The following is a 21,346-nucleotide window of genomic DNA, read 5'->3' on the forward strand; positions in this document are numbered from 1 at the left end:
CCTTAAGAACTAAATCCTGGCTCAAGCTGCATATCAATTCCTAGCTTAAGAAACAGACCTAACTGGACTTCTTAAAGAATTTTTCACTTTTCCACGAAAGAAAAATAATTCAAAAATAATTTTCAAAACTAAAAGAAAAATTTTCTTATGTTTTAAATATTTTATTCTTATCATACAGTTTACGTAAAATTTCTACGTCATACAAATAAAATCGTTCTATATATAGTTACAGAAAGCTTTCATGTTGGAACATCCATTGGATTTCCTTTGCATAGATGTATAGAATAAACAGTTTAAAAAAAAACTCCCGGAAGCTGCAATTCTTCCCTCGATGGCGCAGAAGAAAAAAATCTCATCCATTGTGAAAAATAAAATCACTATGGCACGCATAAAGGTATGAGGATTCATTAGGAGATGATCACTTATCTTTGGGTGTATTCAGATGAACTTGAAGCACTTTTGCTTATCGTGCGGGATTCGTGTCTTGAAGAGAATTGAATCTGCACGATATTGAGTGTTGAGGAGCGGCGTGTACCCAAAGACGCGCGTAAAGAAGTTTATGCACTTGTGCCGCTCCTGGAAGTGCGTGTCGTCCTCGCTTAGCGAAACAGGACAGCCGGGGCATCGGAATGTCCATCGTGACGTAACCTTGACTGGTGGCTGCCGCGTTACGTGGGATACGAGGAAGTTCATTGCTATGTCCTCGCAGTTCATGTACTCATCCACCTTGTCACGGATTGCCTGAGGCATCCAGTAGGTGTAGAGGTATGTGTAGTATTTGTGAACAAAGGCAGCTCCCGTGAGCACCATACTGAGCTCACAGGTGTAGTTTGAGTTGTAATTCCACGCGGAATTTGAATTAACGTCCCACGCATGGAAGCGTCCTGGAAAAGTTAGGTTAGAAAAATTTTCTCTCATTGTGAAACAAAAAAAAGTAATTTACCTGGAAATCCAACAATACGATCCCTGTGCTCACGCCACACACGGAATCCAAAGAGAATCTCATCGTGACGCAGATGGGCATCGTCATCAATTGAGAGAACTGCCTCCGTTTCGATCACATCGAACGGCAGGAAGCGATTATTGAGGGAATTCCGAGGAGCCCGCACAACAGACACCGGAACCCCAATATCAGGCCACCGGAGATCCTCGAGCGGAGGCTTTGGGGAATTCCACACAACAACCACTTTGTGCAGATACGGCAACCCATAGAGGCGCCCCAGAGAGTCCATTAGCACCTGTTCCCGCTCATACGTGAGCATGACAATTGTAAACTGTTCCCGTGGATGATTCCCACCCAGAGCTTCACCAAACTCCTTCCCAGCTCCACCAACACCATGCCCAATCGGCCGGAAGCCCATGTGACTCCCAATAAACTTAGCATCGGACGGTAGGACAGGATCAAAAGGCAGCTGAGGGTAGAGGAAGAAGGGATCCCCCCAGTCATTCCAAGCTTCACGTGATTGCACAAGGAGGGCTGTGTAGTTCCTCCGGAAAGCTGGACTCGGATAGGGTGGTTCAATTGGCCCCAGAGATTCTTCTGGTTCAGCATCCAGCACCGGTGGGTCAGATTTTAGTGGCACAAATGTCCCATTGAAGACACTCTGAGCCACGATATTTTGAATAGGACGTGGCGGAATGCCCAGACGATCCCTCAAACTCGTCACAATGGTATCCACTGTTGCTTGCACGGAACTGAAGTACCTTTCCCAGAATAATCTTCCCTGGCGTCGCATAAAAAGCAAATCTGTGTCTGGAACTGCTCTCAGTAGGAAATGCAGCTCAGTTATCCTTGCCCGTGGAAGAAGGATCATTGCTCGACGCCAATCCAATGTCTCCGCATACGGAAGGTGCACTTGATCCCCACCCAGAATTACCGGGATTGCCCCAGAGCGTAGAGCCTCATACAAGCGCGCCTGAAGATACGTCGATGAGACAATGTGACGCTCAGGAGCGAGAATAAGGGCAAATGTGGATTCTTTCAGGACACTTCGTCGCGATGAATCCGTCCCACAGAGTGACCAATCACGGAAAGGTGAAAGGAATTTCTGTTCAGTTGCTGGAATACACTGAAACTGCAGAAGGAACTTATCCTGGGTCCTTCCGGATGCCATCTCCGTGAGATGTTCCACAATGAAATCATCAAGTGCCTCAGCTTCCCTATCAATGCTCTTCGATGTGTTCTGAACCTTTAGTTCACCTTGGAACGACATGAGGTACTTCCGCCGAGCCGGAAGCATTGGAGCACATTCCTGCCAAACATCCCCACCGGGTGGACCAAGAATTGGTGGGATTAGCAGGTCAAAGCCTTGACGAAATTGACTAGCTTCGAAGGTTGACTGAACAATCATTGCACGTCCAGTATCGACTGTTTTCACGGCAAGACCGGAAGTTGGAGTGAGGTCACGTCGTGCAAAATTCAAAAGAATATGATTCCGCCCATCACCACCCCAATAGGGTAGCTTCTGAAGCTTTGCAGCACTCAATCCTGTAACATTGCGCAACTCAGGAACAACAGGGAGTGTGTAGCGATTATTCCGGACTGTTTCGTGTTCCGGAAGTGATTCCCCGGTGAGTACGAGGAAGATACAAGCTGCCTTTGGGTCATCTGTGAGGTGCGTATTGTAGCCGAGTGTCTGTTTAATGGTTGTTTTGAGGAAGCCATCTACATCGAACCCCGTACCCACGACTGGATACTGATCTGGGTCGTAGAGATAGATTGGGAATCCCGAAGTTAGGCTGCAGCGTGAATGATCGAAGCATGTGCTCATCTGGCACCGGGAAGCCTCATTAGCATCCAATGGTGGCATTGTTGGTGGCAGCTGAGCAGGAAACAGAGGTTTGGGCAGTGCAAGCTCAGGGGTATTTCGCAAAACTGCCTCCTGCTGTGCCACCTGTGCCTGTTCCACGGATATCTTGAGACGATCTAGCTCTGTTTGCTGCCGAGACATCTCCTGCTTCAGCTCATCAATTCTCTGATTGTAGGAACTAATATCAAACTGAAGCTTCTGCCTCCGGGATTCCAACTCCCGCAGCTCCACCGATACCGTACCCTTTATTCGCATCATCTCATCGATGCGCAACTTCAAGTCAGCCGCCTTGAGGGAGCTAAAATCCTCAAAAGCCTCCAGCTGTGAGCGGGATTTGTAAACATTTTTGCCATTCTCCTCAGATTCCACCTAAAAAAAAAATTTTTTAAAATCGTTAACCATTCAGAAGCCAAGTGAGCTAAAAAAAATTCACGGAAGTCATCAAGGACTCACATTGACCACGTAGAGGTGTGTGATGAGTGCCACAGAGATGAGCACAAAGGATACAATGAAGACAACTCGATAGATCTTCACATGCTTCAGACGCTTCCACAAACCAGGAGCAGATCCAGCACCTCCTGCCCCAATTGCAGAATATCCTGCGGAGTTGTTGAAAGTCATCGCATTTGGAATTTTATCTTCTGCAATGCTCAATCATCCCCTCCATCGTGCTTCTCTATTTTAATATTAAATTCTAATGGAGTTTTCAATTCCGCACACGACACACGAATTAGCACACAACACAAAATGCAGATCACGATTCTCCCGATTTTTCTGGTCAAGAAAAATCAGAGAAATGACAGAATATTAAATACATCACCTTTGCATGCCAGGAAATGTGTTCTCATTTTTAGCAGTAGGAGCGTCATCTCTCCATGAGACACTCATTTAGCTTAATGGCTGCCTTCCCGCCTTTTTTCAAACAAAACGGTTTTAGCGCGGGAAAAATGATTTAGTTCGTTGCATGGTTTCGTTGTTTCTAATGTTTCTGGTGTTTCTGGTGTTTTTGGTGTTTTTGGTGTTTATTGTTTCTGCTTTGCCTTGTGTTGTTTCTGATGTTTCTGTTTTGCCTTGTGTGTTTCTGATGTTTCTGTTTTGCCTTGTGTTGTTTCTGATGTTTCTGTTTTGCCTTGTGTGTTTCTGATCTTTGTGATATTTATGATGTTTTTATTGATTCTGATGTTTCTATTTTGCCTTGTGTGTTTCTGATGATTCGCTAATTTGGTTGTTTCTGAGGTTTCTGAAGTTTTATAATTTTCTAATTTTGCTGCTGATACTACCACATGCTAACATGTTGCTGATTACTGCTATTCCAAATACTGTTCGAGCTATAATTGCAATCCAAAATTTTTATTTGTGATTTATTCTAAATTTAACATTTCACTGATGTTTCAACCGCCATATTAAAATTCATACGCCATTTTCTTAATTTTTTAATGATCGTAAATAATTAAGGTGGCATACTTAAGGTTAAATCTGTAATGTTAATAAATATTTAATTAAATACTTTCTGTAGAAAATTTTAAAACTTCTAAAAAAAATAAAATAAGAACAGATTTATTATTTTGAAAAATTGTTTTTAATATAGAGTAAAAAAGTTCATTCTTGAGATCTTCTTCAATACCTGATTGCACATAATTGATTCTAAATTGCACAATTGAGCATCTAGCTATGATATATTCGGAGTGAATAACACAACAATGGACCCAGAGGGCGAATGAAGTGGTGATATTAAGGTTTAATGTTCACACAATGAGGACGAAGAGGAAAAAATTGCAGAGGCAACCTCGTAGAAATGTTCCAGTTGAGGGGTTCAACTGCAGCAATCCCTTCATATGTAGGTTCGTTCCTTTTATTCCTTCCCTACAAACCTACCTTGAAGTTACCCTCCACCAAAGACCTTCCCCCGTTTGTTATTTTACGATTAATTTTGACGATCCTGTTTACAATTGTGTTTGAAAATTTCGCGACAGGAAAAATTAAATAAAATGGGATCACGCATGGGGTGATTTCAATTCGGCTGTGGAATTAATTTTTATCACTGTGAGCATCGCAGAAAATTATGTGGAGTGTCATAATGCAATCGAGAGGATCACCCAAATCCTCAATTTAATTGAGACCGACTCACTCTTAAGGGGCTTATTGAAAAATCATGCAATTGCGGATGCTTTTGGTTGTGCACGCAGCTGGGTGCTGGAAAGGACAGTCCAGGGAGGTTTTTTTATTTAGAAGGGAGAAATGTTTCATTGTATAATTTTGAATTTTAATAAAAAAAAAATAATTCTTAAAAAAATGTTTACAGAAAAAAAACAAAGAAATGTTTAAGAACAAAAACTTTAAATTAACTTACGTTTTATTACAGTTAAAAGAAACTATAAAATTTAAACTTTTTTGTAATAAAAATTTATTTTCTTGCCATCATGATGTGAAGAAAAGTTACCTATGTATATATGTACGTACGTATAATAATTATTCTTTATAAATGTAAGTATATAGAGAACGCGTGGACGATTTTTCGTTCTTTATTAATATCGTATAGACCTTTTTTGTCCATTATTTTAATCACATAAAGAAAACTCAAATAACTAAAATTAAAAATAGAACTTTTACAATAAAATAGGTTAAAACTCGAATGCAATAAAAAAAAATCTTATCCCTGCATTGAAAACAAACTTTCAATTATCATGATTGTATAGTTAATGGTTAATCTAAACCTGTTTAAATCGGATTCAGAATTCAGTTAAAATAATAAAATTAGAAAATTTTCCTTATTCTTAATAAACTTATATAAAATATAATTGTTAATATTTTATTATTAAAATAAATTTATTCGCAAGCTTACCGGATTAACCCTTCCATCCATTCATGCAGTCAATTTTTGCAATTTAAATTTGAACATAAATTAATTGGATTAATAATGAAAATGTAAGAAAATTTGGCGTATCGGACATTTAATATTTTCTTCTATAAAAGAATTACTAGGAAAATGAGAATTAACTATTTAGTTTTCTAAAAATAAAATTAAGTTCCTTTTGCTTTTCAATAAGAAAAATTCTCCAAGGAAAGCTCAAAAAAATTTCATTTCCATCTTAAATTCTTTATTTTCACATAAACTATATAATAGGTACAATACACTCTAGTTTCGCTTAAATATTAAATCTATTTAATGTCCAAGAGAAAGAAATTTTACAATTTTAGCACAACTAAACTTGTGTGAGTATGTTGCGGTGCTACTTTATCAATTACAGAAAGACCATTAACTTTTATATCACTAAATGGGATCTTCCTTCCCAGCACACCTTCAGCAGCCACCACGCGGTCCGTGGCGGTCATGGGTGGCCCCTGTGGCGCCACCAGACAGCCACCACACGGTCAGGTGACATACAAATGGGGAATAAATCGTGACCGGTCACTGTGACGTCCCCTCTGTGGATGGCTCGTGGCTACGGCGCAAGCATCCAGAAAAATTTCCCACAAAAATATCCCAAAAATATTCTTTCAAAATATATTTCTACAACATACATAGAGGGCATGGCGATGGTATATTCCCTCATGAAATATACAATAATATGTCAAAGAATTATCATAACTTTGTAATCAGATTTTCGGGGTATCAACCATTCAGAAATAAATGCGATATCCACTTTACGTCTTGAAATTTAATGAATAATCTCAAAATGCGGGTCCTTAATGCAATTTTATTAATTAAATGATTTAAAATTGACGATTTTTAGGGTAAAATAATAAAATTGCAAAATATTGATCAAAACCTAAACTAAACCCTTTTAGAAGGGTCCTGACATTGTTTTATGCCAATAAATGTCCAGGATTATAAAGAAACTAAGATTATTTGTAATGATATTTTTCCACGTGCTTCATATGGGCTAAATAGGGAACCATTGCAAACATTATTCTCGTAGGCTTACGTAAAATAGATAGCTATTGCAAAGACTAAAAACTGAAAATACGCTGTTTTCGAGACTTTAAATAATATGAATTTTCTGTAAACAAAATGAATTCATATATTTTACTGTGCGTCTGGAAAGTTTAAGAGTTTTTTTGCAAAACATTTGGGTATTTCCAATATTAACATATGCATTGATGCCCAAGTGCTGCTCGAATTGCTACCTGGAGCATAATCTTTTAGTTTTCCCTACTAAGCCTTTCGGCAGTACAATACCATAAAACCAATTTATTACCTGCAATTGTCTCAACTAAAGGAAAATACTTACAGTAATATTTGTGTTAAAATTTTTACCTATATTCATACCTAAGATTAAGATTGAAAATTACGTTTAAGATGTTATTTAGTAGGTGCGGTAAAACATATTTTTTTCTCTCTTGAACGTACTTAAATATCGATTGAGTGGTTTTTATTTTAAAGATAATTTATTTTCTGACTAAAAAATGAATAACTATGATTTTTGGTTTGAACGATCACAAAAAATATAATTAGTAATTAAAGAGAGCATTGATAAAATGAAATTAAAAACGCGAAAAATTTAATAAAGTATCTTCGGATAATTTTTAATTATTTAAATTAATGTAAAAGCATATTTTAATTCAAAAATATAAAAATATTTTTTTCTAATATTTTTATTTTAAACTCATTTGGCATTGATCTCCCGGAGAATCATTGATCTTGTGAGTGAGAAGCATCGCTGTGACGTCATGCACTTCTTAGGATCGCTGTGGCCGTGTGGTGACCGCGTAGTGGCCGTCCACGTGGTTCGCGCACCGCTTGCGGATATATATTTGTTTCACTTTTCTATCCTTGTCTCCCTAATGCGTTTTGGGTCTGTCACCAAGTAATCTTCTCTAATAAGTAAGAAGAGTATAGGAATATGACGTTTATGTGCCTCTCTTTCACACAAAAATATCTCAACATAACTAGCGCCGCGGTGGTGGCTTAAAAAATTATTTTGGGAAATTTCCCAAAGTAGGAGCCACAGGGCGGCCACGAACCAAAAAAAAGGGGACCCCCTGTGACTATACATTTGTGGCTGATTAAAAACAAATTTTTTTCTTTATATTTTAGATAAAATGATATTTATCAGTTGTTATCAACATACTAAAGATGCCCAGATATTTTATTTTCAAGAAAAAGCTAAAAAACTGCTAATATTCCACATAAATTGTAAACGTCTCGTCCCCGCTGTGGCTGCTCTGGGACCCTCTCGTGGCCGTTTTTACAAAAATGTTTAATTCTCTTAAAATTCTATACTTTTCCGATTGATATCGATTTTTAAGTAATCTCTATCTGAAATTATAAAGTTTCTGTTACATTAAATTGGTGTTAAATACGTGAAATACGATTTTCAAGATTCATTGAATTCTGCATGGTCACAATTTGCAACCATTCGTGGGTCCCCTGTGGCCGCCAATTTCGGTCACGGCAAAAACTGAAAGAGCCACGAATTGGGACTGTCTGGTGGCGCTACTGTGGATCCCCGTAGCAGCCACAGGAGCCACAGCCACAAGAGGCTAGCTGGGTTAAGACACTAAATCCGTGATTCTGCATTATTTTTGTTGAATAAAGTGAACTACAGCTGGCAAAAACTAATCCTGGTTTTTTTCCCAAGAAGTCTGTGTGTGTTGCTTTTGGGTAGACTCCAATGGCTGTACTCTTGGCGATTTCAACGCAACAATTTACGAGATTATAGCCGATTTGTTTGCCTCGAAACTCCGCGAGTGTTGTCAGGTTAACAAATTCAAAAATATGATCACAGTCATATTTCAGGAAAAGGTTGATCTCTTCATCCCTCGTGGCTCTCGATGCGAGATAATTCCGGAAGTTGGAATCATTGTACTTTTTCAGACATTTTCCAAAGAACATTGGCTCCCCTGGTTCTGGGCGTGATTGTATATTATTGAGGCAATATCCTACAATTTGATCTGTTGGTAAATGTCGTGCCACCACTGATAGTCCATCATTTAGGATATTCAAGAAGAAATCATCATACTCCTGCCTGGCGACTGAATTATTTAGATCGTAGACAATGAATGTATTTGAATCCCTCATATAGGCCTTCCTCATGACACTTAAAACACCTTCTACATCCGTTTGTGGGTTATACATTTGAATTGCGAATTCATCGAGAAACAGAGACATTGCTGGTGCAGCAAGTTTTCTGTAGGAACACACTCTCTTCAGAAAAACCATATTTTCACTTAAAAACTCTTTTATAATTATTCCTTGAGTTTCCACTGAAAAAGTTTTAAAATGAAATAAATCAGAGAAGATCACAATTCAACAGCACCTGCTAGACTAAATGAGAAGATTTCGTGACTTTGCTTAAATAGGATGGTTAATTAGTGTTAAACTTAAGCAAAAAAGATAATAAGTCTGAAATGATAGTAGATAAATAATCGCAACGAAATTATTCTTTTTCATTTAAACTTCTTGCATAGTGCTACAAATTCTACATTGATTTGTAGGTTTTTCTAAGAAAGAGTCTTTCCTAAAGCTTTAAAAAAAAACCTTTTTTTTTTTTAAGAGAATACAACGAATTAAAATCCCTCAGGTGTTCATTATAGGATGTGGAACAGTATTAAAAAAAAAACAAAATTCGGTAATTTCCAAGAGATTTAGATTACATGATCATAAGTAATTTAGATTGAATTAGATTCTATTCTAAATTAAAATTACGTATAACTATTGTAGAAAAAGAAATGAATGAAAAATTTAGAATAAAATTTGTAGGAATGAGATTTTGCTGATGGAGATGTGCGAACGAAATAAGAATCAAATCATAAAAACTGTGAGTACCATAAAATTATAAGATACATAAAACTAAAAAAAATCTGATTTATCTCTAGTAATAAACCATTAGTCTATAATACAGTCATACCCCGTTTTATCAAGTCTTGATTAAACTCTTATCATCCATTAATTTTAATGAGTAAGAAGAGTTTAACCAAGACTTGATAAAACGGGGTATGACTGTAAATCATTTAATAACATTTAATAAACTAAGCTGAATGTTTTTTTTTTAATATATTAAAGATTTAAATAGTAGTCATTAATTGAAAACTATATAGGATAATCCAGTTTGAGCTAGAACACTAAGGACTCATTAAAAAGACACATTAACCAAAAACTCGCATTAATTAATGTTACAATAAACTTTCAGACTAGAATTTAAAAATCATAGTTTTTTGTGAAAGAAAAACTAAGACTGTTAAATTAGTGTGTCAATTAAAATGTGATCTTTAGAACCATTCATAAATGTTTTTAACGGTTAAATTCCAAAGTATAGCCAGTAATAAAACAAAGAATTAAAAAAGTAGAAAATATAGTTACGAAAAATAAAAACAAAATGTCTTAAAATTAAATAATATAATTAACCCATTTTACTAGCTATTAGAATCTATGGTTAATGCTTTCAAGACAATATAGTTCTGAATTAGAATATTTATATCAACAAGGATTATCAAAAGTCATGTTTTTTTTTTAATTTTTTAATTTGGGATTTCTTTAAAATTAACTCTAAAAGTTATTGGGTTTAATAATATGTTTTTTTACAATATATTCTTAAATTATTAAAGATTTTTTTTAAAAATAATTTTAACTTCTTATTTTTCTTTAAAAATATTTTAGATATAACAAAAAAAATGGGTTAAACGTACTCTAAGGATTTATATTTATTTACCATCTTTTATTGTTAGCGCCACTTAATTTTTATATTTTATTAACCAAAATAAAAACCACTTACGCACGCAGATTCACTAATGTGCAAAAATAAAAGTTTTAAATTAATTTCTTCCTGTAGTAATATTAGTTAATAAAAAGTTAAGAATATTTTCTTTATATCGCAGCAATTTCGCAGCAAATTTTACTTTACGCCGTTTATTTTCTAAAAAATTTAATGAACTTGGTCGAACTCCGTCTCGCTGCTTTTTCTTTGTGTTTTTATATAATTTTTTTTTCTCTTTATTCATTATTTTTTTATAACATTATAAAAAATTATATAGTCATGACGTAAGGGTTAACTTTTTCTTCATTCAAATTGTATAGTTTTTTATGTATTGCAATTTGTAATTTTTCATGCCAATTGCTTTTGTAAATAAAGCTGAAATTATTGCATTTTACTTGCATTTAATGCACACAAAACAACAATATCATGAATATTTTCCATTATTTAGATGCTGTGGGGACAATTTCACGGGACAATTGATGAGGTCAAATGTTATGTAAAAGTGTGAGCATGATGCTCTCGTTATCATATTTTTTTTCCTCCATTGATCTTGTACATTCAAAATTCTCTTGAGGAAGTGGAAAAAGCTACGCAGTCTCTAACGTGCCTTTATTGAATACAGTCGTTAAATTTTCACTTCTTTCTAATCAAAGAAATTCAAAATTTTTTTTTGGAATATTTAAGAAGAGTTTAAAATGTCTCAGAAGAGATTTTTATATACCTTCGACAATGGTGAGCTTGAAGCTTTATTTAGTTAATTTTGAAGCAAAGTTTTGATACAAAAATTATCTACATATATTTTATAGATAATTTCGCCATTCAGCTGTACAATCCAGAAACAGACCAAGAGGGCTCATTGAAAGTCCTGAAGGAAGGTTTTCTTCAGCATGAGAATATCTGCATAGCCGTTGGACTAAATGCTTCTGAAGAGACTCAAGGTCAGCGTGATGTTGCAAAGCTTTTCGAAGCTAATCTTAGCGATGGAATTTCTCTGGTAGCCCGTTACTTGCCCACGAATGAAATTGTGGGATTTTCAATCAACAAAATTCACTCACGTCCTCTTCCTGGAACTCCTTCTTTCCTCGAGGAATTTTGCAAGAATAACAAACTTGTGGCTGAATCGCGCAATATCATCAAATTCCTGGAGTTTGCTGATGGGAAGATTGATCTCTTTGAGAAGTTCAACACTGAATGTTTCTTCGAGTGCGTTTTCTTAGCATCTCTCCCGGAATTTCGTGGAAGGAAAATTGCCTATCATCTCGTGGAACACACTGTGAAATTGGCAAAAGATATTGTGGCTGGAAATTATCCCGAAACCATTGATGAGAATCTCAAAGGGAAGAAACCAAAAATTGTCTTTGCCATTTGGACATCAAAATATTCCGCGAAAATTGGTGAAAAATTGGGATTCATTCCACTGGACAGGATCCCTTTTGCAAACCTGAAATCCATTGGAATATCCTCAGTTGAGAAAATTCCTCCTGAACACACTCATTGCATCCTGGGTGCTGTTGAAATTTAAAAAAAGAAAAACACAAGCTGGAATCCGAATGTTTGCTGAAGGATTTTTGAATTTGTGGCAGGAATTTAATGATGTGCGCATCTGGATTATGCTAAAAAAAAGAAGGAGCCCACCCTTGGTTGCCAAAAGTGGTGGGATTTTTAAAATGAACCAACAATGAGTGTAGAAATAATCTTCGTTTGTTGATTTTAATACCAATAACACGACGGAGTTTGATTCCCGATGGCCCTTTAATTGATGCAGCTGTATAAATAACTAAAATACTTCCCTCTTTCACACACTGAAAACTTCCTGGTGCTTCCCCGGTCTTCTCAAAGTGATGGGGTTGAATGCCTAATAAACCTCCTCTTCACTACTATAAAAATAATAATTTACGTCATTTACGTACCTTTACGAACTTTTTTTTGTGAAAAAACTCTAAGAAGTGCTACCTAATAAATTTTATTAAAAAAATCTTTGGAAAAACCAGAAATTTTCCGCAAAAAATAAAGAGAAAAACTCTGCGTATTGTCGAAATTTAATCACTCATAAAAATTTTTAATTTTAAAAGCGTCCAAATAAAAAGAAAATCTCTAAGTTTCGAACAGAATATTTTTTATTCCACATTTACATAAAATTCTACTACCTAACGATTTTCTCACAGAAACTTTTTTACCTTCTCTTTCCATTTTCACGACAGAGAGAAAAGCATTTTATGTATAAAAAGATTTTTATAAATAATAAAATTAAATTTTAGTTTGATAAAAGAAGTTGTTGTGTGACTTGCAGTATGACTAGATACGTTGCTTATTGCAAGGATTTTATTTACACATTTCCGGAAGATCCTTTTAGGTTGAGTGGTGGTTTATGAAGGACGGCCCGGCGGAACCATTGCGTTGGACTGCCCTGGGATCTTCTGGTGTCCAGATGCGTGCAAAAAGACGTGCTCCTGGTACCCTATCGCCTTTCCTGTGCCACGACAGTGAATGCGACATTCCACTGCCTTTTGAATAGAGAGAAAAGTAATTTGAATAATTTTTATGGGAAAATTACACGGTGTAGGGGAGACCGGGGCTAATAAAGTCACTTAAGGGTTTAGAAAAAGCCTAAAATATCATATTTCCTAGCTAGATAGAACAAAATGATCTGAGAAAGAGTTGTAGGGCAGTAAATTTCCTAAAGAAATGAGCTATACATTTTGCTTTATCTGTTTGGGAAATATTATATTTTGAGATTTTTCTAAACCTTTAAGTGACTTTTTTAACCCTGGTCTCCCCTACTGATTGAACTGAGAAACAGGTTATATATAATTTTATTACATACAAATTATATTTTATTAATTTTTTCCCGAATTGTCCATTAAAAAAATATGTGAAAAATTCCAAAAAAAAAGTCTGATGATCAGCGAAATATAACGTGTTATGTTTTCCACTAAAAATGAAGAATTGCATGATAGCATAAATTGAAACAATTAATTCGTTCTGCTTCACATAGAAAATATTGTTCTCTTTTTTTGCAGAGGGGATGGTGCTAGAACATCTGGAATCTGTGGAATGTATTTTGTGGCAAGAGGAGTCGATTGCAGGGGATGAACTTCATTAATGGCAGGTCAGAGCATTTATGAATCGCATTCTTCACGGTTTTCTCCCTTCCTCAAGCGGGGTGAAAATGTACAATTTTCAGTGACACCCTCCTGTGAGAGTCTTTAGTTCCGGTTATGCATCATTTGTGGACATCTTTTGCCCCCTTCCCTGCTCCCGCATGGAAGTATTTTATTCATCCTCGCATGTGCAAATTGATGCTTGAGAACTTCTACAATTTGTTAGCACATTTCGGGAGGAAAAATTTGTGGGTGTGGGTGGAAAAAGTGCCAAGAAAATTTGTTTGAAAGACGGGTGAGCTCAAAAATCCATTAGCGAAACACCCGGAGATCTTGCACAGCCGCATCAGCTAATTTATTTGTACAACAAACAAGAATCCTCGGTGGTGCATGGAGGGAGGATAAACATCCCCGGATAGAGCGAGATGCGAACCCCAAGTGCTGCATCTGCACACCGGAACGAATTTCCCACGAAAATGTGAGGGGTTGAGTGACACAAAAATCATCCCTCTCGATCTCAAATGGTATTATAGCGACACTATCGCTCCTTTTTTGGGTTCCTTCCACGTCCTGGGCATGGGATGTGGGGAAGAGTGAGAGAGATAATGTGTGAAGGATTTTCACTTTAATCTATAGCTCAATTGAAGGACGCGACAATGTAGAGGATTAGTGGCCAAATCCCACCTTTCAACATGAAGTGACGATGAAAAATTTTAAAAGGGAAATTGCGTCCTTTGAGCAGTTTTTAAGAATTTAAAAGTATATTTTTTTATGAATTTTTAAGGGTAAATTTAATAGAACTTTTCTTTATACTATTAAGAGTTTTCATTGCTTTGAAAATAATATGAATAAATACGCATAATTTCAATATTCTTCCAAGACCAATAATGGATAGATAATTTAATGTTTTTGGAAAAAATGATAATTAAAGAAAAAATTAAGGACCTAAAAAAATCAATGTTTATACATTTACCAAGATTTAGAATTAATTTATATTCCAGTCCTTCTCTAAGAGATTTTCTTTTCAAAAATTAAAGAAAACAAAATTCTTAAGCACTCCTTTAGTTACAGGAATTATGACCATTTTTTATAAACAGAAGCTTCGGCTAATAATTTGCATGATTTTAATTAAAAAATCATTAAAATTGTTTAATAAATAATTTTTAAACCGATTTAATTATAATAAAATCAGAATAATTTTTATTGATCAGCTAAAAACAAATATTTTGATCTCAAAAATTGACCCCAAAAAGTATTAATTTCAAGGATAAATCGTACAAGTAAATATTAATAATTCAATTTCCAGGGAAAAATTGTCCTTTTACTTTATCCTATTTCACCATTCGTGTCTGCATTTCTCTTTGCGCTATCATTATTTCTCAGTCCATCTGTACATTATTATTAATTCTCAGAGACATATTCATTTGATTGGAAATTGATATTCACACAGACTAGTGATTAGAACACGTGCACAATAAGGACAAAGCAGAGAAGTAAAATTTTGCGTGTGACATGAAAATCCTGAATCAATCAATCATAGGGAGGAGAATTCTATATGCATTTACCTCTGAGAATAATTTTCTTTGGTGGTTCCCTATTTGTGCTTCGCTGGAGTCCATTGAGTCCAGGTTCATTCCCATTGCGATCCTTACGCACCATCTCACCCAGGAAGGTGATGTAGCTGATGGCAAGCTTGAGGGTATCCACTTTGCTTAAGCGCTTTTCATAAGGAAGCGTTGGGATATGTGATCGGAGACCTTCGAAAGCCTCATTGATGCTCTGCATTCGACGACGCTCCCGCAGATTAGCCGCCTGTCGCTGCTGAGCTTGCTGTGAGGCACATTTGACCCTACGCACCTTCTGTGTTCGAAAGCTACAAGAACAAATCCTTTAAGGATTAAGAATCCTTTCTTTTCGAAATAATTTTTCACTAACATTTTTTCGGCAGTATTCTCTTGATCACTGTTGTATCCACCGCAGGAATCTGTATCTGTGGAGTTGTCGTCACAGAGAAAGAAATCCGAGGAGCTGGGTGAACACGAATTGGCCACACTGGAGTGATGGTGGGTCGCCTCGAAGAGATGTCGCGTCATGGCGGCATCAAAATCAAAAGGATCCATCGAGAACATCTTTGCACTTTGCTTTACACTTGACTCCGTTCACCACTGAATTAATCACTTCCGCTTCTTCCCACCATTGCACGTGCGTGCACACTTAATCTGTGATTTTATTTACCACCAGCAACACACTCCCGGCAAGTGAACGATTGATTCCCGAAGACAAAGTGGAAAAACGTGGCAACTATTAACGCCACTTTTGTCTGTGCCTTACACTGGGATGAGCCGCAAAATCTGGTGGCTCATTCGCACCTCGGCATTGTCGGAGGAACTGAATTGTGAGGGCAATTCTAGACAAACAGATACCCCTAGGAGAGAGAATTCATCAAGAGGGTGACTCTCACCCTCCATAATGGGAGGAGCGCAGACATCAAAAGACTTGAATCAACCAATAGAGAACGTTGCGGGGAATTTTCCTGAATTTTCATTGGTTGCCAAGTTGGGAAAATCGGGAAAAGTATGAGGAAAATCGATTGAAAATTTCCGCCATGCTGTGCTATTCATTTGAGATTAAAGTTTATGAAGTTATTTATTTCAACATTACCTGGAAATATTATGAAATGCTTCATAAAAATTCTTCGACTGTGCTGAATGAAATAAATGCTCCTTTTAAGAGTTCAGCGACGCTTTGGAAAATTTTATTATACTTTTCAGGATTTCTTTGTCGCTTGGTGTTATTATTTCTTTATGGAATTTTTGTATCTCAATTATTTAGAAATTACAAGAGTAAGAGCAAAAAAGAACTTATTTTCCCGAGCTTTCTATTCTCAGCTTTATCAAACAATAAAAATTTCTAGGAACCACAAAGATATTTTCTTTTAATTTATAATCAATTCTTGAGCATCTAAAATTATGCAATTTTAATAAGTTTTCTTATTAAATTAAAAAGAAATCAAGATTTATTAATCTCAATCAAAATCCAATTGAAGATCCAAAAGAAAACTCTTCAAATAAATGAAAATTTCAATAATTTTGCTTCAAGATAGCAATAACTAATATCTAGCCGGGAAAATGGATGGGAAATTCTAAATCTTTCCCACCTGTTTAGCCTGCACTCGCATTCATTTGCTATTTTTCTTTTATCGCTGAGTTCAATTTTCCGAATATTTTTTGAAAGGATTTGAGATGAGTTTTGAGGAATGCTCCGTGCTGGCCATAAATCACCCACCTGAACTCGAAGATGGTCACTTCATGGCAATTTGTCGGCGTGACACACTCCCGGACGAGGGGTTAAATTACAATTACTGACCAATTGCACCTGGTGCATGTTTAATTGACCACGACATCCATTTCCGGCGATTCCCATCAAAATTCCCTGCTGTGGCGGTTTTCCACGCGAGCTGTAAATGCCCTGCAATGTTTGGGGGATTTCCTGGGAATTGAGACACTTGTCCCGCAAAGCTCTGCGCTACTTTGAGTGCAATTACATGGAGAAAAATCAATATTTATACATGGGAATCGTGGGGGGATGGCATAATAGAGAGCATCAACACCTGCAGTGTCTACATTGTAAAAGTTTTATTCTTAAAAGAAATGAGTTTATTTCTTTGGAAATTTTCCAAAGGTTCAAAAAGGGCGCTGAAAAAAAATAAAAAGTAGAAAATTCTTTTATAAAAAAAACGAAAAGAAAATCTATTGGATTGTGTCCAATGGAAAATGTTTCCACACAGGTGTGCCTCTGTCTCTTATCACAACATTTTCCCTGCGCGTGTCTACATTATTGAGTGATAGATGAATACCTAGATTTATGATTTTGTACACTACATTCGTATGTAGTTTTGGTCCAACAATTGGATATAATGAACAAATAAAAGCGATAAGAATCAAATCCACAGGCAAACACACCAAATTCTCCCCACGTGTTCTTTGCACAACCCTCATGTAAATGTCGAGTGTCACCATTTCGTATCTTTATTAAATAAATCATTATTTTGTGAGTTATTCAATTTTATGCAATTTTTAATGCTGAACTTTTTTTTTGAATATTTTTTTGTGATTCCTGTGATCCTTAGAATTATTAAAACCAATCTCAAACTCCTCTAATAGCTGTAAATATGTTATAAGATTAGGGGAGAGCGGGGTTAAAAAAGTCACTTAAGGGTTTAGAAAAAGCTCAAAATATCATATTTCCCAAATAGATAAAGCGAAATGTATAGCTCAATTCTTTAGAATATTTCTTGCCCTACAACTCTTTCTCAGATCATTTTGTTCTATCTAGCTAGGAAAAATGATATTTTAAGCTTTTTCCAAACCCTTAAGTGACTTTATTAGCCCCGCCCTCCCCTAAGGAGATTAATTAAGAAAAAATACTCCCGGTTACAGTGAAACTTCATTATAAAGACGTCTCGGATGTACTCTTTATAGTACAACTGATCTGGCTCATTACCTCGAAATAATGAAACTAGGATACATGTAGTCCCAAATTTTTTTCAGGATCGGCTCAGAATTTGATCCTGAGTAATTTCCCGTTGAAATTGAGGTCATACAGGTTGAGGGATTTGAGCATTTTCCCATTTCCACTTTCGCCATACAATTTTCCAAGAATTTGAATAAAATGTACAAGTGGCGCTATAGGTGGCAAAATTTGTAAATATTTATGTTAATTTTGAATCAAAACTCAAGAATAAAATGAGAATTAGATGATTTTTATGAGAAGTAGGTACTAGAAAAAACTCAGATTTTCTCATTTTCAGAAAATTGATGATCTTTTTTTTATGGAAAAACTGATATTGTTGCAACAGAAGCAATAAAATTTTGTTATTGACTGGAACACATACTGATTGATATAAAAGCCCTAAAAATCAATAACTCCGTTTGCCATTTTAAATAAAACTTTAATCATTGATTCTCTGGCTTTTCATTTGTACTTTTAAATTAAAAATTGGCTATAAACCAATTTATTTAACATGATAATCTTGAAAAAATCTAAACTTTAAAGCAAACAACACCGCTACAAATTCAATATAGCCATACAGAAGACTTTCAATCGTAAATCAGCTACTCAATTTAGCATCTCTGGTTGATTCAATCTGTATAATCAAGCTGAAGGAGTAAAATGAAAGACAATGTGTTGAAGAACTTTAATTTTAATAATATTCCTGCTAATTTACAAAAAAAAATAATCATAGTTTCTAAAAACCGTTAAAATCAGTTAAATGTGCTTCACATTACGATTCAAACACATCGCTAATGTGGCGCCATTATACGACTAATACAAACATTAAAATTGTACAAAACGAAAACACAAAGTTTGCTTGCGCGTGCAAAATGTGTAGTGGTGGTAGTGCTAATAAACCAAACTGACGTGTCTTTTAACCTCAAAAACAACGTTTCAGTAAACACCACTTGTGAAGAAAAAAGATGTTGATGAACCACGATTTTCATCATTTTTCCCAGTATCGTCAGTGATTGATAAGGGGTAGGAAGTGCGCGTGAAAATAGTGTAGACGTTCCACGTACAGAAACACCTGCAATTAGCCGCAGCAATGAGCGATAAACCCAAGACACGGTTCCTAATTTATGCTCTGGGTATTTTCTTCTGTTACTTCGTATTCGGGATTCTACAGGAGAAAATCACCCGAGGCCGGTATGGGGATGAAGTTAATGAGGATGGTAGTCGCGGGGAACGATTCACCTTTGCTCTGGCCCTCGTGGGGGTGCAGTGTGTTGTAAATTGGGCCTTTGCAAAGGGAATGCTGCTTGTGTGGCAACAGAAGAAGGATGAAACTCATCCGGGGTACTATGCCAGCTGTTCCTTGACATACCTCCTGGCTATGGTGGGTTCCAATATGGCTCTCCGATGGGTACCGTATCCAACACAGGTGGTTGGAAAGGCAGCAAAACCCATTCCTGTGATGATCCTTGCTGTTCTCATTGGACGCAAATCATACCCACTGTCCAGGTACCTGTGTGTCCTCACCATAGTGCTGGGTGTTGTGCTCTTCATGTACAAGGATGGCAAGAGTAGTGCCGTGGATGAGGAGGGAACAGGGCTCGGGGAACTCCTTCTAATTCTCAGCCTGGCAATGGATGGACTCACGGGGGCGATTCAGGAGAGAATGAGAGCTTCCAGTGCCCCATCGGCACAGCATATGATGCTGGCTATGAATGGCTGGAGTAGTGCAATGGTTGCCATTCCTCTCGTTATTTCCGGAGAAGCTCTGAGCTTCATTCAATTCACCATTAACCATCCAATTCTCATCTGGCATTTAACCACTCTTGCTCTCACAGGAGCTCTCGGGCAGCTCTTTATCTTCCTCATGGTGAGTTTCAAATCCAAGTTTCTTATTTGAAAATAAATCCACTCCAATAAGATTCCTATTAGAGACGCTCCGTAGGCGCAATGGAAAATGCCCATGTAAGCAAATTTCTAGTCCATCATACGGATGCATCTTATGACGCGGCAGAAAGTTATCTGTTCCAGATTTCTTGAAATCGCGAAAACATCCCGGGATTGTCGTTGTAATCTCTTCCAATACGATAAAGATTGTGTGCTAATATTTACATCATAATTTGTTGTGGAATCTCGAATACTATTTCAATGAGTTTTCTCGTTAAATTCTCGATGATTTGGGCGTTTTCTTGATTAATCCACCCACAATATTCCATTTAATCGAATTGCAGGTCTCTGGCTTTGGTCCTTTGGCTTGTTCTGTGGTCACGACAACAAGAAAATTCTTCACGGTACTGTTCTCTGTGCTGATCTTCGGCAATCCCCTCATCCCAAGGCAATGGGCTGGAGCTATTCTCGTCTTCTTGGGCCTCTTCAGTGACATATTCATCAACAAGAAACCCCCAGCACCACCACAAGCAACCAAGAAGCCACTCATGAAGGAGGAGCACTAACTAAATCAATTTCTCTTGAAAGAAATTCTAAACAGGAATTGCACGACATTTTTTTGATTTAATTTTTATCATTATTTATAGTGATTTTTCTGCCTTCCACAGTCAATAGGAAAATATTTTGAATATAAATATTTTTTATGCAAAAAATGTTTTTTTATTTGATGAATTTGAAAATTTTCTAAAGTTTTGGACTACTTAATTACAGGTGTTGGTGTACCAAGGTGGAGTAAAGGAATGAGGAAATCAAGAGTTTTCAATAAAAAAGTAATAAACTTTTTAAAACAAACTAAACAAACTTTTACAAACCAGTTAATGAACTTTTTTTTCAGTTTTTATGAACTAAACCTATAAAAGCGGTCCATGTTATCTTGACTAACCTATAGACTATCTAGTCTTCTCTATATAATAAAGAAAGGCCTGTTTGTTGGTAATCGTCGTTCCTTCTTTTCTATACAAATCAACACCGTTCGTCCGATCGTGATGAAATTTGGTACAGAGGCTCCTTATAACAGGCGGTTTCAGATGGCCGTATCGATTGATTTGTTTGGAGATCAAATGAAAACTCAGTACCTAAGATAAAATCATCATACTTCTTTTTAATTTTGGAAGAGTTTTTTCAATATTTTCTCTTCATATATTGTAATATATTTTGTTTATTAATTTTTCTTATTTTTCTATATTTTGTAAGCTGAAAACAGATCTGTGAACTCTTAAAAGATTTTGTATATAAAACATTTTATTATTATTATTAAATATTAAAGTCATCATACCTCCAA

General features: G+C 36.1%; 4 protein-coding genes across 6 annotated transcripts in view; 2 read left to right on the plus strand and 2 right to left on the minus strand.

The window, feature by feature from the left end:
- Positions 1-140: 140 nt before the first annotated feature.
- On the minus strand, positions 141-3,643 carry LOC129788595 (exostosin-3). Its single transcript, XM_055824800.1, has 3 exons — positions 3,264-3,643; positions 944-3,179; positions 141-884 (listed from the first exon to the last, which is right to left on the minus strand). Exons 1-3 carry the CDS (start codon positions 3,429-3,431, stop codon positions 439-441), a joined length of 2,850 nt encoding a protein of 949 aa, XP_055680775.1. The 5' UTR covers positions 3,432-3,643; the 3' UTR covers positions 141-438.
- Positions 3,644-11,100: 7,457 nt separating this feature from the next.
- Positions 11,101-12,778, plus strand: LOC129790226 (arylalkylamine N-acetyltransferase 1-like). Its single transcript, XM_055827646.1, has 2 exons — positions 11,101-11,239; positions 11,314-12,778. Exons 1-2 carry the CDS (start codon positions 11,203-11,205, stop codon positions 12,027-12,029), a joined length of 753 nt encoding a protein of 250 aa, XP_055683621.1. The 5' UTR covers positions 11,101-11,202; the 3' UTR covers positions 12,030-12,778.
- LOC129790286 (pancreas transcription factor 1 subunit alpha) lies at positions 12,607-15,963 on the minus strand. Its single transcript, XM_055827731.1, has 3 exons — positions 15,544-15,963; positions 15,174-15,481; positions 12,607-13,011 (listed from the first exon to the last, which is right to left on the minus strand). The coding sequence occupies exons 1-3, from the start codon at positions 15,735-15,737 to the stop codon at positions 12,857-12,859; spliced, it is 657 nt and encodes a 218-aa protein (XP_055683706.1). The 5' UTR covers positions 15,738-15,963; the 3' UTR covers positions 12,607-12,856.
- A 3,035-nt stretch (positions 15,964-18,998) lies between these two features.
- Positions 18,999-21,346, plus strand: part of LOC129790048 (solute carrier family 35 member B1 homolog) — a 766,332-nt gene continuing 763,984 nt past the window's right edge. Inside the window, exons 1-2 of one of the 3 annotated variants that reach the window (XR_008750529.1) lie at positions 18,999-19,987; positions 20,349-20,718. Coding sequence is in view for 1 of the 3 variants with exons in the window: in XM_055827232.1 (XP_055683207.1) it covers positions 19,211-19,987; positions 20,349-20,570 (999 nt within the window). In the remaining 2 variants the exon portion in view is untranslated. Of the gene's footprint in view, positions 19,988-20,348; positions 20,734-21,346 lie in introns of those variants that run through there. The other 2 variants (XR_008750528.1, XM_055827232.1) reach the window with 2 other exon arrangements.

This window comes from Lutzomyia longipalpis, chromosome 1 (assembly GCF_024334085.1).
Source record: "Lutzomyia longipalpis isolate SR_M1_2022 chromosome 1, ASM2433408v1".
NCBI lineage: Eukaryota > Metazoa > Arthropoda > Insecta > Diptera > Psychodidae > Lutzomyia > Lutzomyia longipalpis.

What these genes read in the sequence shown, in the direction of transcription:
- LOC129790226 (XM_055827646.1), top strand. Translation starts at nt 11,203, where the DNA reads ATGTCTCAGAAGAGATTTTTATATACCTTCGACAATG. An exon ending in TTTATATACCTTCGACAATG is followed by an intron (nt 11,240 to 11,313) that starts GTGAGCTTGAAG and finishes TATATTTTATAG; the next exon opens with ATAATTTCGCCATTCAGCTG.
- LOC129788595 (XM_055824800.1), bottom strand. Translation starts at nt 3,431, where the DNA reads ATGACTTTCAACAACTCCGCAGGATATTCTGCAATTGGGGCAGGAGGT. An exon ending in CACACCTCTACGTGGTCAAT is followed by an intron (nt 3,180 to 3,263) that starts GTGAGTCCTTGA and finishes TTTTTTTTTTAG; the next exon opens with GTGGAATCTGAGGAGAATGG. An exon ending in TCGTATTGTTGGATTTCCAG is followed by an intron (nt 885 to 943) that starts GTAAATTACTTT and finishes TAACTTTTCCAG; the next exon opens with GACGCTTCCATGCGTGGGAC.
- LOC129790286 (XM_055827731.1), bottom strand. Translation starts at nt 15,737, where the DNA reads ATGTTCTCGATGGATCCTTTTGATTTTGATGCCGCCATGACGCGACAT. An exon ending in GAGAATACTGCCGAAAAAAT is followed by an intron (nt 15,482 to 15,543) that starts GTTAGTGAAAAA and finishes TTGTTCTTGTAG; the next exon opens with CTTTCGAACACAGAAGGTGC. An exon ending in AAAGAAAATTATTCTCAGAG is followed by an intron (nt 13,012 to 15,173) that starts GTAAATGCATAT and finishes TCTATTCAAAAG; the next exon opens with GCAGTGGAATGTCGCATTCA.